Source organism: Diabrotica virgifera, chromosome 1 (genome assembly GCF_917563875.1).
Source record: "Diabrotica virgifera virgifera chromosome 1, PGI_DIABVI_V3a".
NCBI classification, from domain to species: Eukaryota; Metazoa; Arthropoda; class Insecta; order Coleoptera; family Chrysomelidae; genus Diabrotica; species Diabrotica virgifera.
Window position 1 is genome coordinate 233,942,078 of NC_065443.1, and position 19,588 is coordinate 233,961,665.

At 32.5% G+C, this 19,588-nt stretch overlaps 1 protein-coding gene across 1 annotated transcript; it reads right to left on the reverse strand.

The window, feature by feature from the left end:
• Nucleotides 1-4,033: 4,033 nt before the first annotated feature.
• Nucleotides 4,034-18,307, reverse strand: LOC126882820 (uncharacterized). Its single transcript, XM_050647913.1, has 4 exons — nucleotides 18,147-18,307; nucleotides 8,857-8,964; nucleotides 7,407-7,582; nucleotides 4,034-4,250 (listed from the first exon to the last, which is right to left on the reverse strand). The coding sequence occupies exons 1-4, from the start codon at nucleotides 18,220-18,222 to the stop codon at nucleotides 4,158-4,160; spliced, it is 453 nt and encodes a 150-aa protein (XP_050503870.1). The 5' UTR covers nucleotides 18,223-18,307; the 3' UTR covers nucleotides 4,034-4,157.
• Nucleotides 18,308-19,588: the final 1,281 nt, after the last annotated feature.

Here is a 19,588-nt window from a genome sequence, read left to right on the forward strand (position 1 = left end):
TTTAATTGTATTTAAAATCTCTTTATCTTTTCCCATTCTTCTCAACACCTCGATATTCGTGACTCTATCCACCCAACTTATTCTTAATATTCTTCTGTAGGCCCATATTCAATGGCGGTACAGAGCCCAATTTAAAAAATATATTAATATGTGGAAATTACTCTGTAATTAAATACAATATTAAAAAAACGAGCCTGTACCGCCATTAAGAAGAACAAAAAAATACACTTTCTTCAAATAAACTTTTTTATCCGATGCCTAGATTTTGTGTCATTTTGGAACTACTAAATTTTTTTATTTCATTAGTAGTTCCAAAATGACACAAAATCTAGGCGTCGGATAAAAAAGTCTATTTGAAGAAAGTGTATTTTTTTGTTCTTCTTAATGGCGTTACAGGCTTGTTTTTTTAATATTGTATTTAATTACAGAGTAATTTCCACATATTAATATATTTTTCAAATTGGGCTCTGTACCGCCATTCTTTATTATATTACGAATACGTGTGCCAAATATCTCGAAAAAATATTCAAAGTTACAGCCGCAATCTTGGAACGCGTTTTGGCTACCTGTTGATCGCTACTGTATCACCTTAAGTCATACTCTTTAGCAACCAAAACCTAAATAAGGTTCTATATAAGTTAATTTGCTGGCTGCGGAGCAAAGGGCTCCTATTGGCATGCTGAGGTATTCTCCAGTGACAAGACCATTTTAACCGCTTTTTAGATCAGTTGGTCAGATCCCTTTGAGTCTCCTATTAGCGTGATGTTCTATTAGAGTTTGAAGTAAGGGGTTACTGTGTGATTCCAGTCCATCATGGTGCTTAGTGCTATATTTAGTGATCACATTCTGTATAAACGGGATTCATAGGTCTTCTTTAAGCGTTAGGGTACTTACCAAAGTGCATGCATCAGTGATCTTTCGCAGTATTTTCGATTAGGTTCTTTGAATTATGGCTGTATTTGACTTGCTCATACATCTCCAGATTTGGATTCCGTAAGTTTAGATAGGTTTTATGACAGCTTTGTGGAGAAGGATTTTATTTTCTAGGGTCATTTTCAATTTCGTATCTACTGGCCAGTTTAGATCTTTCATTCTTAGTTCAATTTGTTTTCGTTTCTTAAGAATAGGTTCTTTCTAAATCAAATGTAATCAAGATGTACACACACCCAAACTTATATACATATAATATGGAATCACCATATATTTCAAAGTAATATTTATTTCTTTTGAAAAAACTTGTTATTGTTACCAATAATTAAGATTTTTATTGAAAATAAACAAATCTATAAGACAACCAGATAGTACAGCTCGGTAAAGTATAGGCTATTTGCTTGAGTTGCAAATTGAACGAAAATAAATAAACTAACTTTTGCGCCCAAAAACCAAAATATGCCTCATGTGGAGTTATATAACTTACAATGAGGAAATATTATTGGTCTTGTGGAGCAAGTAATGTTCCCAGAGTGACATAGCTGTAGAGCTGGGCGTAACACAGTGGTTCTGTCCAAAACTTATGTTGGGTAACAAGAACTAGAAAAGCTCAAAAATAAAGCAAGGCAAAGTTGCCAAAAAGTAATAATGGCTCGCCACGATCGTTTAATAATATAATCAGCTGGAAGACACCCAACCATTTGTCACCTGCAGCTACAAAGGCAGCATTTGGAAGCTACAGGTGTAACTGTTTCAGTTGAAACGATAAGAAGAAGAGTTCCTGCCAAGAAGTCTACATCAGGAGACATTTATAGGTTTCCGAGTTATCCAGGCAGCACAAAATTGATCGCCTAAATTAATGTCTTCAACACCAAAACTGGAACATTGGGAATTGAAAAAATTTGATATTTTCAGAAAAAGTCAGGATTTGTGTAAAATCAGATGACCCACGAAATAGTGTACTTAGAGGTCGAGGAAGACAAGCAAGAACGAAAACTGTCAGATCTGTTCACAAATATACAAGGGGAAGTGTAATGTTCTGGACAGAAATAGTGGTCCGTAAAAAAACTCCTTTAATTTTCATCCAATCAACTTTTACTGCTCACAGATATGTTGATAACCTGTAGTTAGGCTCTGCAGAGGTGTAGCAGCAGAAAATTTAATTTTATTGCATGATAATGGACCTCCACATACCATTAGAGTGACTAGAGACATCATTTAAGCAGAAGTTATCCCTTGTTTGGAGTGCCCTTCTTGCTCACCCGAGCTTAACCCTATAGAGTATTTGTGGGATATGCCTAAAAGAAAAATTAGAGCTCACAGGGATGATCCGCAAAACACCGCACGGCTAGTACAAGCTGCTCTTAAAGGATGGAATAACCTACCAAAACAAAATGTTGTTAATTTGATTAGGAACGTGCATACGCAAACTGAAGCTGGTATAAGGACTAGGGGTGATAACACTGACTACCAAAAAACACAAAAAAAAATAAATAAAAACAATTTAAACATTATTTGTTTTACATTGAAATTTTTTTTGCTATTGACTTTAAAACAACTGGTTCCAATTTGTTTGTTAAATACTTTATTGTTTAATTTAATTGTTATCCATTTGTTATTAAATTGCTTTAAAATAAATATTGTTTGACTTCGTGTGTTCGTTTTTTTTTATTAGAAAGAAATGATAAGAAATATCAGGTGATTCCATAAAAGTTTGGGTGTGTGGATTCTTAGGTATTTGGTGATAGAGGATTTAGAAAGTTGGATATATTATTAAGTGAAAATGGGGGACATTGGTCTCTTCTTAAAGTAAAAGTCTATTAGACTAATTTTATTTCGTTAATTTTAATTCTCCACTTTTTTGACTAAGTCTCCATTTCATTCAGTTGTACCTGTAGAATGTTAGATGCTATAATTTGATTGTTGTCAGCTGCAAGGATGACAACATCATCTGAAAACGTACCAGTGGAGGTTTCATTATTGTAGGGTAGATCTGTTGTGTATAGTAGGTATAACATTGGTCCAATAACACTGCCCTGTGGGACATCAGATTTTATAGGAAAATTATTGGAATTACTTTCATTCACTCTTGTATGGAATTATCTCTCATTAAGATCGGATCTTAACAGTTTCAGGTAGGTGATGGGAAAATATTTCTTGATTTTGAAAATCAGGCCTGTGTGTTAAACTTTGTCAAAGGCTTAACTAACAACTAGAAAGGAAGCTGTGCAGTACTGTCTGCTTCCCATTGCAGACTTTATGGTGCGTACTATTCTATGCACCTGCTGTAGCGTTGAATGTTATTTTCGAAAGCCAAATTGGTGGTTGGGTATCCATTTCTCCGTGCTGGGGTCTGAGTTAATCTTTTGTAACAGTATTATTTCAAGTATTTTAAATACGATGGGTAGTAGGCTTATTGGCATATATGATGAAACCTTGTTTAGATTTTTTCCTGATTTTGGGATTAATATTATTTCAGCGGTTTTAAGGAGCTATGGTCAGGAGTTTGAGCGTAGAATGGCATAGAAAATGAGAGTAATTAGTGCGATTCCATTATCTTTTAGTTCCTTTATTATCTTAGGTGTTATTTTGTAAAGCCCAGGAGCTTTTCTAATGTTTAATAAATATTAAATTTCTTGTTCAACTGCATTTTTGGTTAGTGGTCGGATTACTGGTATGTTCGCTGGAATGTTATTTATGTCTCTTTAAATTTCAATGTCTGGATCTCCATTGCTGGGAGTAAATACTTGAGCTAGGTACTTGGTAAATAGCATTGATTTTTCCTCATCACTTCTGTTCTAATGTACTGCTGCTCCCTGTTGCTCGACTGTTTGTTGTTTCATGAGCTACAATAACGTTTTTTAGAGAGATTTTGTTACATGCATAGTTTTTAAGTTATCCGCAAAAGACCGTCCGAAAAGGTGTCATTTTTCATTGAAAATGGCAGTTCTCGAAATGAATAACTCGAAAAGTATTAGTGTTTAAACAAAAATTATAGAACAGTTTTTGCTTAGGACTAGGTTCTCCAACCACTCTTTGAATTACTTTGACCAAACAATTTTCGACCCCCGAGAAGGGGGAAAACAACCCCCAAGAAAAAAGCTTGTTTTGGCATAGGGTAGACTTTGTTTATTGAGCTCTTTCCCACTTAGTGTGAAAATATAAACTAAATTAATGCGTTATGATGGAATCCATAGCCAAATAGCCTCATTGACGGCACTATTATACTAAATAAAATATATTTCCCAACTTGCGCAGAATATGGGTTCTCCGTAAGGTTCCCAGGTATCGAAGGTCTTAACTAGTACTTCTCCTGGTCTCTAAAAAACATATAAAATAATATAAATATAACAATGCTTATTAACCGCTTCCATTTGGTTGCAAAACGAAACCTAAAGGCGTATTATACTTTAGTTCAATCAGAGAGGCCGCAAGCACCCCTACCGGTTTTGAAACTTATAAATCTCTGATTCGAGAGTGCATATGCAGCGTTCTCTATGCGTTCATATGCGCGGAAAATTCCAAAGAAATGTGGATCCCCCTAAAATTGTTATTTATTTTTATTTGTATTAGTTTTACTCCTACTGAGTAGGAGGGGATCCACCAAATTTTAGAAATCCCTGATCTTCTTTAGTCTCAGCATCCGTTACGGCTTGCATTTTTAGAAGCCTCGGATGTATAACCAGAAAAATGGTGCCAGTAGGTTTTAATCTAGTGGAATATAAAATAATATTTTAAATTTTATTTTATGTGCTATTAGTTTAAAACGGACTGTTTTTTAAATAAATATATTCAATATACACTCACCGGCACAAAATTCCGTCATCCAAAAAGTTTGACAATTATAACTTTATTATTTGTGCTCCGATTTTCAAGATTCTTGCACCAGTTTTGAGGTACATGTATTGATATCGTTTGGTATTATTTCAGTAACAAAAAAATTTTGTTTGCATGACTGTATACAGGGATCAACAGAAGCGTTGTTTTTTCTCATAATTTTAAAAAATTCTGTGGAAAATGAAATAGCTGATTTTGTTTCACAGTCCTGCCATATTATTTCCTGAGGCATTACTTACATTTTTTTTTAATGATCTGAATATCTCTTTTCTTGCAAAAGCTGTACCATTTTTAAACGTTTTTATTTAGTTCAATAGTTTGCGTCAAATCGTTAGACGTTAATTTGACTGCCTTTTCTTCAATGAAAATGATTGAAAATTTGCAGACATTTGCATTCGTGGGAACAATACACGAATAGCCAATATTTTTTTTTATGTTTATTAATTGTTTAAATAAAAAAAATTTAATGAAAAAATCTTAAATTCTCTTGCTTTTTACAATGTATAAACTTGAAACTTCTACGGATTGCAGCTAACTATACATAATTTCACTTTTTACGTTAATTGTTTACGTTATGCTTCATAAATAAACCATAAGGTTTCAAATTTTGAACGCTCATATATTTGTTTATATAAAAATCGGCGCTTATTCGTGTCAAATTTCGATACGATACGAAACAAAATTTCAACCAAAGCTCGAATTAAAAAAAATCGGGTTTTTATCGTAGTCTTCTAAAAACCACCGCTAGAGACGTTTTGTGCTCATTAACATTATAATTAGTTTTGGCGTATTAATTAATTAAACGCTTTTCTTTAGTTCAATCGTTTGGGTCAAATCTTTGGACGGTAATTTGACTGCCTTTTCTTCAATGTAAATGACTAAACATTTGCAGACATATGCATTCGCGGGAACAATACAAGAATAATAAATAAATAATTTTTTATGGTTAATAATAATAATAATTTTAATAATAAATGGTTATTCATTTTTAAATAATTTTTTATGTATATTAATTGTTTAAATAAAAAACGATTTTAACGGAAAATGCTTAAATTCTTTTGTTTTTTACAATGAAGAAATTTGAAACTTTTACAGATTGTAGCTAAATATACGAACTATACATAATTTGACTTTTTTCGTTAATTGTTTACGTTATGCTTCATTAATAAACAATAAAGTTTAAAATTTTTTTGGCCGATTCCGACTACTTTTCATGTTTGTACATCATATGTTTTATGCATATTTTAATAAACATGACGATATATTTTAATGTTTGAAAAGTTTAAGACCAAAAAGTAAAAAATAAAAAAATATATGAAAAAAAAATTTAAGAAACGCTTTTCTTTAGTTACGAGTGACTAACATGAAAAATATTATAAAAAAATCAACTAAAAACCAAAATAAAAAAAATGAAGATATCTAACACATACGTTAAAGAAAAGCTTGGGGCGAAAACCGTTTATTCGATGAAGACGCGCCAAGCTTTTCTTTGACGAATGTGTTAGATTTCTTAATTTTTTTTTTATTTTTGGCTTTTTAGTTGACTTTTTTATAATATTTTTAATGTTAGTCACTCGTAACTAAAGAAAAGCGTTTCTTAAAAAAATTTTTATAATATTTTTTTTTATTTGTAAATAAAAACATAGCTTGACTCATAAAATAGATGCTGGATTGATAAGATTAGAATGGCCCGCATGCAGCCCAGATCTCAATCCTATTGAGCATTTATGGGATGAATTAAAAAAAAGCTATTTTCCGTCATTATAGGCCTCCATAAAATTTGGTACAGTTATGGCTCTGATAGAGGAATATCAGGCTATTCCCCAGACAATAATATCAAATCTTTATTCGATGCTAAACAGATTGCGAGCAGTAGTTGCTGCAAGAGGTGGACATACCCGCTATTTAATTGTTTTGTTTTGTTGTTAATTTTGTTTTGTTATGTTAATTTCAGTGCGTTTAATATGTTTAATTAAATAAACCTTCAAAGCAGTGTTTTTATTTACAGCTCTTACAAGAAAAGACATATTCGGATAATTCAAAAAACAGAACCATAGTGAAACCTCCAGGATAATAAAAAAGGAGTATGAAACAAAATAAGCTCTTCAATTTTTACACAAAATTTTTTAAAGTTAGGAGAAAAAACAACGCTGCTATTACCCCCGTATAATGTCATCTAAACTAAAATTTTTGGTTACCGGAATACTAAAATCGACATCAATACATGTACCTACAAACTGATGCAAGAATCTTGAAAATCAGAGGACAAATAATAAAATTATAGATTGTCAAACTTAATCAAAAATTTTGGGTGGCGAAATTTTGTGTATATAGTCACCAACTAAATAGACAAGGCTGTTATGAACTTAAAAAGAGTTAGTGGTATTAAGTGGCAAAGGCTTTTCCTAATGGATGAAATAAGAATCAAATTCCATATAAAAACTTCTGGTGTACCAAAAACTATTTCTAAAATCAAATTATGTGGTCCTGCTATTTTATTTTAATATAATAGATATAGAGTCGAACCCGCTTATTAGAATATCCCGGTTAGAGGGATACTTTTGATTTGCACGAAGGCTATTCCAATAAACGGGTTGGACTGTATAATAAAATAAAAAAATCAAATATTGGACATTTACCAAATAACGAATAGATTCAAAAGAAATCTTGCCACGATACGTATAATTCTTTACATCTTGCAGTGGACACTTCCAAATCGTGCATATATCCCAGGGAGATATCCATAAGTTCCAAGTAATGCCGCGATGGACAAATTCAGCAGATGCGGTCACCGATTCCAGCGGCGGAACAGGAACTAAAAAAAGTTTTTTGTTAAATCGTTGACCCTTTTTGAAAAATAAGTTTAAAAAAAAATGACTTGACCATTGAAAAATTCAGAAAATTTTACACAACACAACTTATATAAAAATTGTTCTAAAACTAAATCTGTAGCTTCTATATTTTTTTTATAACGCTCCAGTCACCCCTCTCACAAACATTAGCGCACTGTATGGCATCGTTTGGCGAAGCGCGTGGTTGAGTTAATTTAATATAATTTTAAAACTGATTGATTGAATTAAATTTTGCAAATTAGAAGTGAAAGAAGGACATCAAAGCTATTTTACAGTTATAAAACTAAGAAAAAAAAGTGATGTGCATAAGTACAGTGTGGCGGAAAGTGAGTGAATTTTGTTTAAAATGATTTAAACATAATATGTTACTAATACAATTATTTTACATACAAAACTCTCAAATTTGCACAACCTAACTTTTAAACATCGCACTGAACGACGTTTCATTAAAAAAAAGCTCAAAAATTTAATTCAAATTATACGTCAAAGAAAATTTATTTTGAAAACTTTGTAGTTTTACGGAATTACTACCAATTTAAGGGAATATAACTCAAGTTTAAATGGATATATTACAATTTGATAGGTGTGTTTTTAAAGCTTAATATGCAGTCTTTACAATGCACAAAATTAATTTACTTTAAAAATGAAATAAACATTAAACAACCTCTTTTTGAGAAAATTAAGAGTGATAAAAACATGTAATACAAAAACCGAAAAATATCAGTTAAGAAAATGTGTATACAAAGTCATCAAAGCTTTTTCTGTCCAACTTTCCTAAAACACATTTACTAACAAGCTTAAAAAATAATAAATGTCAAAAAAAATTTTTAATAGCTCTTATACAGTATGTCTGCGTAACTTGGAACCTACTGGAAACTTTTTTATTATCACTCTTACGAAAAAAAGTTGTTATAAGTAAAATGCTTTTCATGGTATAAAATCCAAAATTATTAGTTTCTATTGTATAGTATATAAATTGTTGTAATCACTGAATATACAGTTAGTGAAAAAATGATCATATTAATTAACTGAATTGATAATTTAAGCGATCAGGCAAGTAACGGTTATCAAAGAACATTTAAAAGCTATCTCTAAGTTAATGATTACAATGTCATTGTCAACTAATTCTTACATCTTCACACCAGTGAGAACTTAACTACGCGTAATTTGCCTTGTAAAGAAAGAAAAGGTAGGAATAGTAGTTGTAAAATATTTGCGCTTATGCTCTTAAACTTACATTTTCGACGCAATTTAATTTCGACTGATACTTCAGAATATCGTTCAACACTGCAGGGTGTTTGTGTGCAATCACCAAATTTCACATCAATTACTTCTAATATGGATCCTAAAAGTAATAATAATATATTAAATTATCCAGTAATTTTTGAATCATTTTGTTAATATCTAATTCTTTAATAATAATGATCCACACCAAGAGCTCCACCCGCCGAAGGTGCTGCGCTGGATCATCAGCCGGCGCTCACTCAAGCGGGATGACCGAGGCAGCGCATGAAATGGACTGTGTCTATTAATGAAAACATTTTGCGCTTCTATTACAAGGTGACAAACCTCGGTCAAGAAACAATCGGCTACCGACAACAGCTGTATGCCGAATTTTGCAGGACATACCCAGATATTCAAGTAACGGAGCAACGAGTATCAGACCAATACCGGGTAATTATAAGAAACAACCTTATCCCAGAGGCTAGACGCATTACCATCAGAAGCGAAGTCGAACGGGAGATTCAGAACAATGTTGTAATTGAAGATCAAGTCCATGTTGAAGTTCATGAGCAGATTCCTGAGCTTGCCATACAAGAAACTCAACCTGACAATACAGAGCAGGAAAACAACGAGTTACGTGATAACCTAGTAAGCGAAATGGCACGTGCGGTACAGGAGTTTAATGGAACAAACCCACTTAGCAGACCACCGCTACCACGAATAAACTCTTGTAAGAAACTAGGTGCGCTGTTACAAATTGTGAACACTGAAGTCCTACCCAATTATGTCGCAGAAGCCCACACATTAGAATATTTGCACATGCTAATCTACTGTGCAGCAACAGCAATTGCTAATATAATGGGCGTTAAGATCAGAACACGACGGGGTACTAATAACGAAAGAACTGGTAACAGAATTGCACCTTGGGAAAAAAGACTGCTCGGAAAGATTGAACTACTACGTAAGGATATTGGTATAGTCATAGAATACGTACGAGGTGTAACAAGTAGAAAAGTCATCAAGAGAGCTGAAGAAATAATGCTGAGTACCGCAAGACACTCAAGATATGATCCAGAAAACAACACAGCCCATCAGTGTCTGGATACATTAAAACAAAAACTCTCCGTTTATTCAGGGCGACTAAGGAGGTACAAAGTTAGTAACAACCGCAAAAGCGACAATGCTCTTTTTGAGAGTTCTGAGAAGGCGTTCTATCGAAAACTCAATTCCACTGGAGAACGTGTCGATAAGACTTACCCAAGCCAAGAAGAAATTCATGAGTTTTGGGGAAATCAACTTTCCACACCAGCTGCTCTTAACAACAATGCTGGATGGATAGAAGATACGACACAGAACTGCCAACACTACATTACTACCCTTTACGAACCCTTCACTTCTGAAGAAGTCTCAAATATCATCAAAGAGCTTCATAACTGGAAATCTCCTGGACCAGATGGAGTTCAAAACTTTTGGCTCAAGAAGTTTTGGAGTGTTCATGAATGCTTATCAACATTAATTAATCATGTTATTTCTAATCCGCAGGATATACCAGCATTCCTAACTCAGGGTACCACTTATTTAATACCGAAGGATCAAAATAACACCCAAGATCCAGCCAAATACCGCCCAATTACTTGTCTTCCAACTTTGTATAAATTGGTCACATCTTGTGTAGCCCGGCGTATCTACCAACACTGTGCTCTGAACAATATCATAGAACCTCAACAGAAAGGATGCGCTAAGGGTTCCATGGGATGCAAAGAACAACTCATCATCGACTCAGTCATTTCTAACCGGGCATATTCCAAAAAGAGGAATCTTTTTACTGCCTTCATTGATTACAAGAAGGCCTTTGATTCAGTGCCGCATGAATGGCTTATAGATATATTGAGAATATATGACTTTATATATGATGATAATATAGTGACCTTTTTAGAGCATATAATGACAGAGTGGAAAACTAGAATTCACCTTCAAATACCTGGTGAAATTAACATCGAAACTGAAAATATCGCAATCAGCCGGGGCCTGTTTCAAGGAGATTCGTTGAGTCCTCTGTGGTTCTGTCTAGCTATGAACCCACTATCTCAGCTATTGAACTCCACAGACGCAGGTTTTAGCATCAAAAATAACAACAATGTGGTGGCGAAGCTTAATCATTTATTGTACATGGACGATTTGAAATTAATGGCTTCCACTCGAAACCAACTCGATGAGATGCTAAAAAATGTAGAAACTTTTTCTAATGATATTAGTATGCACTTCGGACTAGACAAGTGCCGTATTTTAAATATAGTCAGAGGAAAAGTACAGCCCGGAGGATTCGATATGCAAAATGGCCAGAACATCGAGGCCATGGGTGAAAACGATATGTATAAATATCTTGGAGTAAAGCAAGCGCGGAAAATTGACCATAAACAAATGAAAACAGAGATAACTACAGAGTTTATACGAAGGGTAAAACAGCTGCTTCGCTCCCAACTTAACAGTAGAAATTTGTTTAAGGCACTAAACACCTACGCATGTTCCGCGCTTAGCTATTCGTTTGGCATTGTTAAGTGGACAAAAACGGACATAGAGAATCTTCAGCGAAAAGTAAGAACACACCTCACAAAGGCACAAAAACACCATCCTAAAAGTGCAGTAGAAAGAACAACATTACCACGGAATCTAGGAGGAAGAGGACTTATGGATATAGGTGAGCAATTAGATAAACAAATTGCTAATTTAAGAAATTATTTTCAGTTGCAAGCTGAGACATCTACTTTACATCGCGCTATTTGCGCAGTAGATGAGACAACACCGATCAAACTGAGGGAACCAGAAATGCGCATAAACCACCTCACTAAAGACGAAAAAATGCGCACCTGGATGGGTAAACCTCTGCGCGGGCGACATCCCAATGAGGTCAGCCAAATTATGTCGACAATATAGCGTCGAACTACTGGTTGACATCAGGAAAGATGTTCCCTTAGACGGAGGGTTCATTACTGGCCATTCAGGATCAGGTTATACCAACCAGAAATTACCTGAAATATATCGTCAAAGACCCTCAGGTTCAAAACGACAGATGCCGATATGGATGTCAAGCCCAAGAAACCATCCAACATATTACAGGGGGCTGCCAGGCATTTGCTGCAACTGAATACAAGGAACGGCATGACGCAGTGGGAAAAATCCTTCATCAGGAGATAGCTATCAAGCTGGGACTTCTCCAAACGGACCATCTCCCGTATTATCAATACGTCCCTGAGAGTATGCTTGAGGATGGCAACTACAAGCTATACTGGGACCGCACTGTGCTCACAGACCAAACAGTGGCACATAATAGACCAGATCTTGTACTAGTTAATAAATTAACAAAACAAACAACACTAATTGATGTGGCGATACCTAACAACAATAATCTACGTAGTAAATTTACTGAAAAGATCTCCAAGTACAGAGATCTGGAAATTCAAATACGAAGGCAATGGAGAATGCAAAGTACCCAGACGATACCGATTATTATGTCTACTACTGGAGTCATTCCGAAGACCCTCCTCGAAAGCATCAAAAAGCTGGGTCTAAATGAACATCTTTATAAGACCATGCAGAAAGCTGTACTACTCGCGACGGCCAGAAGTGTACGAAAATTTTTGGGAGATACACCTGCATTCCAAGTCACCTAGGGCTCGATAACACGGAAAGAGTCCCACCAGAGCTCAATCCTTTTGATACCGTAGGTATCTGGGATGAGTCAATTTTCCCCTTAGAGGGAGTGTGAGCCGTATGGCTAAATCTGGATGATGATTTAATTTATTAATTTAATATAATATACACGGTGATTGATTAGTGGGGTAAAGCTCAATAGATCCGCTATAGTAATAGATAGTAACAAAAGTTAATAACAAAAATTGTAGCCAACTTTGAGGTTCACATTACAAAATTAGTTAGAATGTTACAGGTTGTGCGATAACACAGTGGCAGGCCAAACTTATGTTTTTTTTTTAAATAGAACACCCTATATTTTATTTTTATACTTGAAATCCTGTTAACCTCTCTATCACAAAAATATAAAGGTTTTTTATATTATACAGGGTATTTACAAAGTTATAACCAATTTTGTATGAAAATCGTAACAAATTCAACTCCCAGTATAAATAAAAATAAGCACAACAGTAAAGGTTTATTAACGCCATATTTTTTATTTATTGTCAAAATTTTCAAGAATTATTGACATTGCTAATGTTCTTTATATCAAATACAGGGTGAGTCAAAACGCAAGTACATTATTTTCTTAGTACTGTTAAATGAAACACCCTGTATTTTATGTAATTATGGAAAAGTAACATTACCTTACTTTAATTTTTATATAACATTCCCTATGTTCAAATTTATTAGTTTTCGAGATATTTTCATTTTTCAGAGCAAATTATTCTAGATGTCTAAATTTATCTAAATTTTAAGTAAGCCATGACTGAATTGACAATTGACGATTACTGATTATCAATCCGGTAATCAATGTAACAATGTAGCAAATAAAGAAATAAAAATAATTTATTAGTAATACATTTTACAAAAAAAAAACACAACCAATATGCAACATTGTTGAAACAATTAAAAAATACTTTTTTATTTAAACGTAACAAATAAAGAAAGAAAATTAGTAACAAATTTTACAAAAAAAAAATACACAAACAGAAAATACAACATTTTGTGAAGACAATTAAACACTACTTTTGTATGTAAATGTAACAATGTAACAAATAAAAAACGAAAGCCGGCAGTCTTTTAGAGTCATCACGTGTGTTTAAGCTATCAGGGCGTTTCTCAATTTCGATGGCTTCACCGATAATTCACGATTTTAAGGAACAGGCCGTAGCGATGAATTTTGCTTTTTTAAAATCTATTTTGTGACCTGTTTTATTATGATGTTGAACTACATAGGGCTGAAGTAGTATCGGAATGTTTTATAGATATACTCGTATAATATTCGTAAATATTGTTTTTGATTCGTCGGTTTGTCTGTCCTATGTGTGTTCGTGGGCAACTAGAAAAAGGTATCTCAAAGACACCATGGTATTCATTGGGATTTGGTCTTTTACGGATCTGATGAGATTGGACAACTTGGAGTGAGTAATGATAGTGAAGATGGTTTTTATATTTAAAGGCTTAAGAGTTCTCTGATCTTGTCAGAAACACCTTTGATAAAAGGTAGAAAAACTTTGGGTTGATCGGGCGGCAAGGTTTCTTTTTTGGATGGAATGGGATTTAGATGCTTTGAATGCTCCTGTTGATTTGGGTTTGGTGGTAGCCGTTTTGTAAGAGTGTCAATTAATTGAGCCAATAAGTCAATTCAAAATGGCAAACACTATTACAAAGTGAAGAGAGAGAACAAGAGTTGGTTCAGATAATAGGAAAATTGCAAAGTAATATTTCATGAGGCTGAATATGTCGTGATAATGTTGTTAGTGGGAAATACTGAAAGAGATTTAGAACACAAAACTAAAAAAATGGAGACAGGTTTAAAAAAAGGTTTAAAAGTTAGTATGAAAAAAGAGATTTGGGAGTGCTCATTTAAAGATGAGATTTTACAAAGATGCTTTTTCTCATGAGGATCCTTCAGTGCGTCACAGTTTTTCGATTTCTTTCTAACGCATTAAATTGCACGTGACAGAAAAAAACGCACGTCGGTGATTATATTTAGTCGATGACATTTATAACATTTATTCTAGTTGTCAATAGATGGCGCTATAATCGAAAAAAAAAATTATTTACGAATTATATAATATATCTACGAATATAATCTGTTCATTTTATAAGACTCTACAAATCAAAGAAAATACCATTTTGTAAATGCAATAAACACAATTGATTTGATTTTATGCCAAATTGCAAATAAAATGTGACAACTGTCAGATTTAACTAAAATGTCATGTCACTAAAATGTATATTATCACGGACTTACCTTTTCTTCTATCATTTGTGACGCACTGAAAAATGCTCATGAAAAGAAGATAATATAATAATAACCTTGGATGGGGAAATGATTGTAAAAGTAATAGTTTTCCGAAACTAGGATCAAAATAACGTATTGGACCGAATTTAAAAATTTTAAAACTGGTAAGTATACTCGTATAGGGAATGGCAAGGGCTTTGAAATAATAGATATCTTATTTGATCCCCATTGACATAAAAAATGTTGAGGTGATTTTTACCCTGGCTTAGGGGTCAAAGTAAAATATTTGAAAATAGTAAAAAACTACGTATGTACTACCACACGACTCCTATTTTCATTTAAAAAAATCGTCGATTACGTCATCAAGCCCAGATGGATGACGTCACCAGTATGATATACAGGGTGTTTCATTGGAAAACGGAAATACTTTAACGGTGAATAGAGGTCACCGAGTCGGTTTTAGATATACTGCATTTTTTGCCCTACCGACTTTTATAACCGAACTATAGGGTGTTTTATCGATTTTGCCCATTTTTTCCTAAGCCATAACTTTAGAATCACTTTATATATTTTTTTGATATTTGATACACATATGTCTCATTCAAAACCCAAACGACCGACATACTAACCATAAGAAAAATCCAGGTCCGGATTAACAAAAAATTATAAAGTAATTGTGACCTTAAAACAACACCCTTTATATTCAAATTTTGAAAATATGTTTGCATATTTGAAAATAGCACAAAAAAGCAAGTTTAACGGTTTGCTTCAATTCTGTCGGCCTGACAATTTTATGACTATAATTTTGAAATTATATCGAATTTTTTAAGAACTTTGACATTAAAAAGCAGATATTATTAACTTTTAGTTATAAATTATTAAAGCAAATGAATAAATACTCATTTTAAAAATAATCAATACTTATTTACCACATTGGAACGACCCAATTACTAATGACAAGAAAAATCCAGGTCCGGATTAACAAAAAAAAATATAAAGTAATTGTGACCTTTAACCAACACCCTGTATAATGAAATTTTGAAAATTTGTCTGCGCATTTTAAAAGAGCATAAAAAACTGTGATTAAAGATTTATTTTAATTTTTTGCGCCGTTGATTTAATAACATCAATTTTGAAATTATATTGAAATTTTAAAAAATTCTGAGATTAAAAACCAGGTGTTATTAACTTTTAATTTAATGTTAAGGAATTAATACTTATTTTAAAAATGCTTATAATATTTACTACGCTGGCTTCATGGATTCTCTGGATTTGTAGCTATGCACATCATTAAAAATTAGAATTGCGAGAATTGGGATATTTTAATGATTTAGTAAATTATTAAAAAACAGCTATATATAATAAAAAAAATCGTTTAGACAATTCAACAATTTAACATAAATTAAAAATATTTGAACTATAACAGTTGCTCAAAATGTCCGCCATTTTGTTCGATGCATTTCCTTGCTCGTTTTAAAAGATTTCGAATCGATTTTCTAATTACATTGGGATTGTTCTTCATTTTTCTGGCAGCTTCTTGTCACCTTGATAAAATTAATCAATATGATTTCAAAATTACCGTAATTAAATTAACTGCGCAAAAATTTGACATGCACCTTTTAACGCAATTTTTTATGCTCTTTTAAAATACGCAAACAAATTTTCAAAATTTCAATATACAGGGTGTTGTTTTTAAGGGCACAATTACTTTATATATTTATTTTTAATCCGGACCTGGATTTTTCTTGTAATTACTGATTGGGTTGTTCAAATGTGGTAAATAAGTATTGATTACTTTTAAAATGAGTATTTATTCATTATCTTTAATAATTTATAACTAAAAGTTAATAATATCTGCTTTTTAATGTCAGAGTTTTTAAAAAATTCAATATTATTTCAAAATTAAAGTCATAAAATTGTCTGACCGAAAAATTGAAGCGAACCATTAAACCTACTTTTTTGTGCTCTTTTCAAATATGCAAACAGATTTTCAAAATTTGAATATACAGGGTGTTTTTTTAAGGTCAAAATTACTTTATAATTTTTTGTTAATCCGGACCTGGATTTTTCTTATGGTTAGTATGTCGGTCGTTTGGGTTTTGAATGAGATATGTGTGTACCAAATATCAAAAAAATATACAGGGAGGTTATAAAGTTATAGCTTAGGAAATAAATGGGCAAAATCGATAAAACACCCTGTAACTCGGTTATAAAAGTCGGTAGAGAAAAAGATGTAGTTTATTATAGAACCGGCTTGGTGACCTCTATTCACCATTAAAGTATTTCCGTTTCCCAATGAAACACCCTCTATATGCCAAAAAATATAATTTAATGGATTGAATTTTTTATATCGCTTTCAAATACGAAAAGAAAAATGGCGGATTTTTGAAAAAAACGTTGTTGACCTTTTTTTTAATGGAACACCCAGTATATTTTTCTGTAAATTGAAAGAAAGGTCATTCACCTATACAGCGATTTAAAGTTTTTCAAAATCGGTTTTAAAATCACTGAGTATTTAATTTTTAAAATGAGCGGTGCAACGTGGATATCACATACCTAAATAACATAACTACTAAGCAAAATGATATATGTTAGGTGATTTCCACATTGCATCTTTCATTTTAAAAATTATTTTCTCAGTCATTTGACAACCGATGTTAAAAAATTTAATATCGCTGGATAGGTAAATGACCGTTTTTTCAAGCTACAAAAAAATATACTGGGTGTTTCAATAAAAAAACTCAACAACGTTTTTTTTCAAAAATCCGCCATTCTTTATTTAAAAGCGACATAAAAATGGTCATTTACCTAAAAACTTGAAAAAACGGTCATTTTCCTATCCACCTATATAATTTTTTTTAAAATCGGTAGTCAAATGACTGAGCAATTAATTTTTAAATTGAGAGATGCAATGTGGAAATCACATAACATAATATCAATTTGCTTGGTTATGTTATTTAGGTATGTGATATCCACGTTGCACCTCTCATGTTAAAAATTACTTACTCAGTGATTTGACAACCGATTTTGAAAAACTTTATATCGCTGGACAGGTAAATGACCTTTATTTTAATTTACAAAAAAATATACTGGGTGTTCCATTAAAAAAAAGTCAACAAAGTTTTTTTCAAAAATCCGCCATTTCTCTTTTCGTATTTGAAAGCGATATAAAAAATTCAGTCCATTCAGACAAAACTTTTACAAAAATAAAACATTTCAGCGAAAACCGCATATTTCTATTTTGAGCCGTTTAGAAGTTATAGGCAGTTAAAATGGGGGAAAATATAAGTGGACACCCGGTATTATAAATATAGATATAAATATAGATTATTAGATATGAAACAAATTTCATTAATATTTACCACAATCAACAAAGTCAATTGCACACTTCGCCATCTCAAACAATATACTTAAAAGTAATGCACATTCGAGCTTCATTTTGTGTGATGGTTGCTACTGACACACACCATCGCTTATAGACTTACCAAAAGTAGAAGGGTTTTTATGTGAGATATATTTGATAATTTTTCAATTTGCTCCTGATATGAAATCGTTATTGAATTTACGAAAATAAATTTATTTTATTGTTTTTTTTTTTGTATTATAGCAATTTTAAAACATAAAATTTACTATAAAGATATGTTTTATAACTTATAGTTTTTATGATACGTAATTATATATTTTTTTCTATTATAAGTTTTATAGTATCTTTACAAAATTTAAACATTTTATCTAAAATGGTGATAACAAAGTAAATTCGAATGAGGAAGGTGGTAAACAAATGAGATTTTAGCTCATTTTATACAACAACTGTTTAATAGGATTTATCCACGACAGGGACAAGCGAAGTGGAAATTTGAAACCAGTGTATCTAAGAATTCCTTATTCAATGAGAGAGCGGATTTCGTAATGGCTGTAAACGAATTACAAGGTATTAAGAATGGATTAGTGAGAATAAACTTGTATTAGTATATATGAAATTGGTAATATGTACTGAATTACAAAATTTTCTCAAACACCGAGAATCGTTTTCTCACACTTCCTACCGAGAATCAACGTCTTGATCTTTAGGTGTCCTGCGCGCTGGCATAAACAAGTCTTCTTTGTTTAACTGTGATTAAAATACTTTCTCTTTTATAATTCTGTAGATTACCTATATATCTTCGTGACATATTCGGTCCATAATATATAAAGAATGCGTCGATACACCCACCTTCCGGAGGCTTCCAACTTTTTAGGAGCATCTATGTCAGCGTCTAGGGCTTCGCATCACATACTAAGATCGGAAAATGTAGCATTTAACTAGACATAGTTTTAGAGGAAGAGTCGACCCTGTCTTGCAGACAGGTTCGCAAGGTTTTTTTTGTCTTCTCGTATAGGTATACCATCAAACTAAAAGGCTTAAATCATCATAGGAGATTTTGTTGTTTTTTGTTTTTTTTTTTATTTGATGTACTTGACATTCTCTCTTGTTTCAAGGTGTTTCGACAATACGTGTTGATTCTTTTGAGACAAGATAAATCCCGTTTATTTGAGGCAGAAATTGGTGGTAATAAGAAAATTGATGAACAGTTTGTTGTAATGAATTGCAGTACGTACTACATCGAATTATACATACATATTTTGTAACTTATCTCACTTTCTGAAAATATTTGGATCGGCATAATTTTTAAGTACCTAACTTCTAATAATAAATATCTTGGAAATTCTTTGGCAAAGGGTACTTTTAAATTTTGAATCGTATTGGGTTGAATCGTCAAAAATTTGCAAATCTTTAAAATTCGAAAAACGACTATCTATTTGC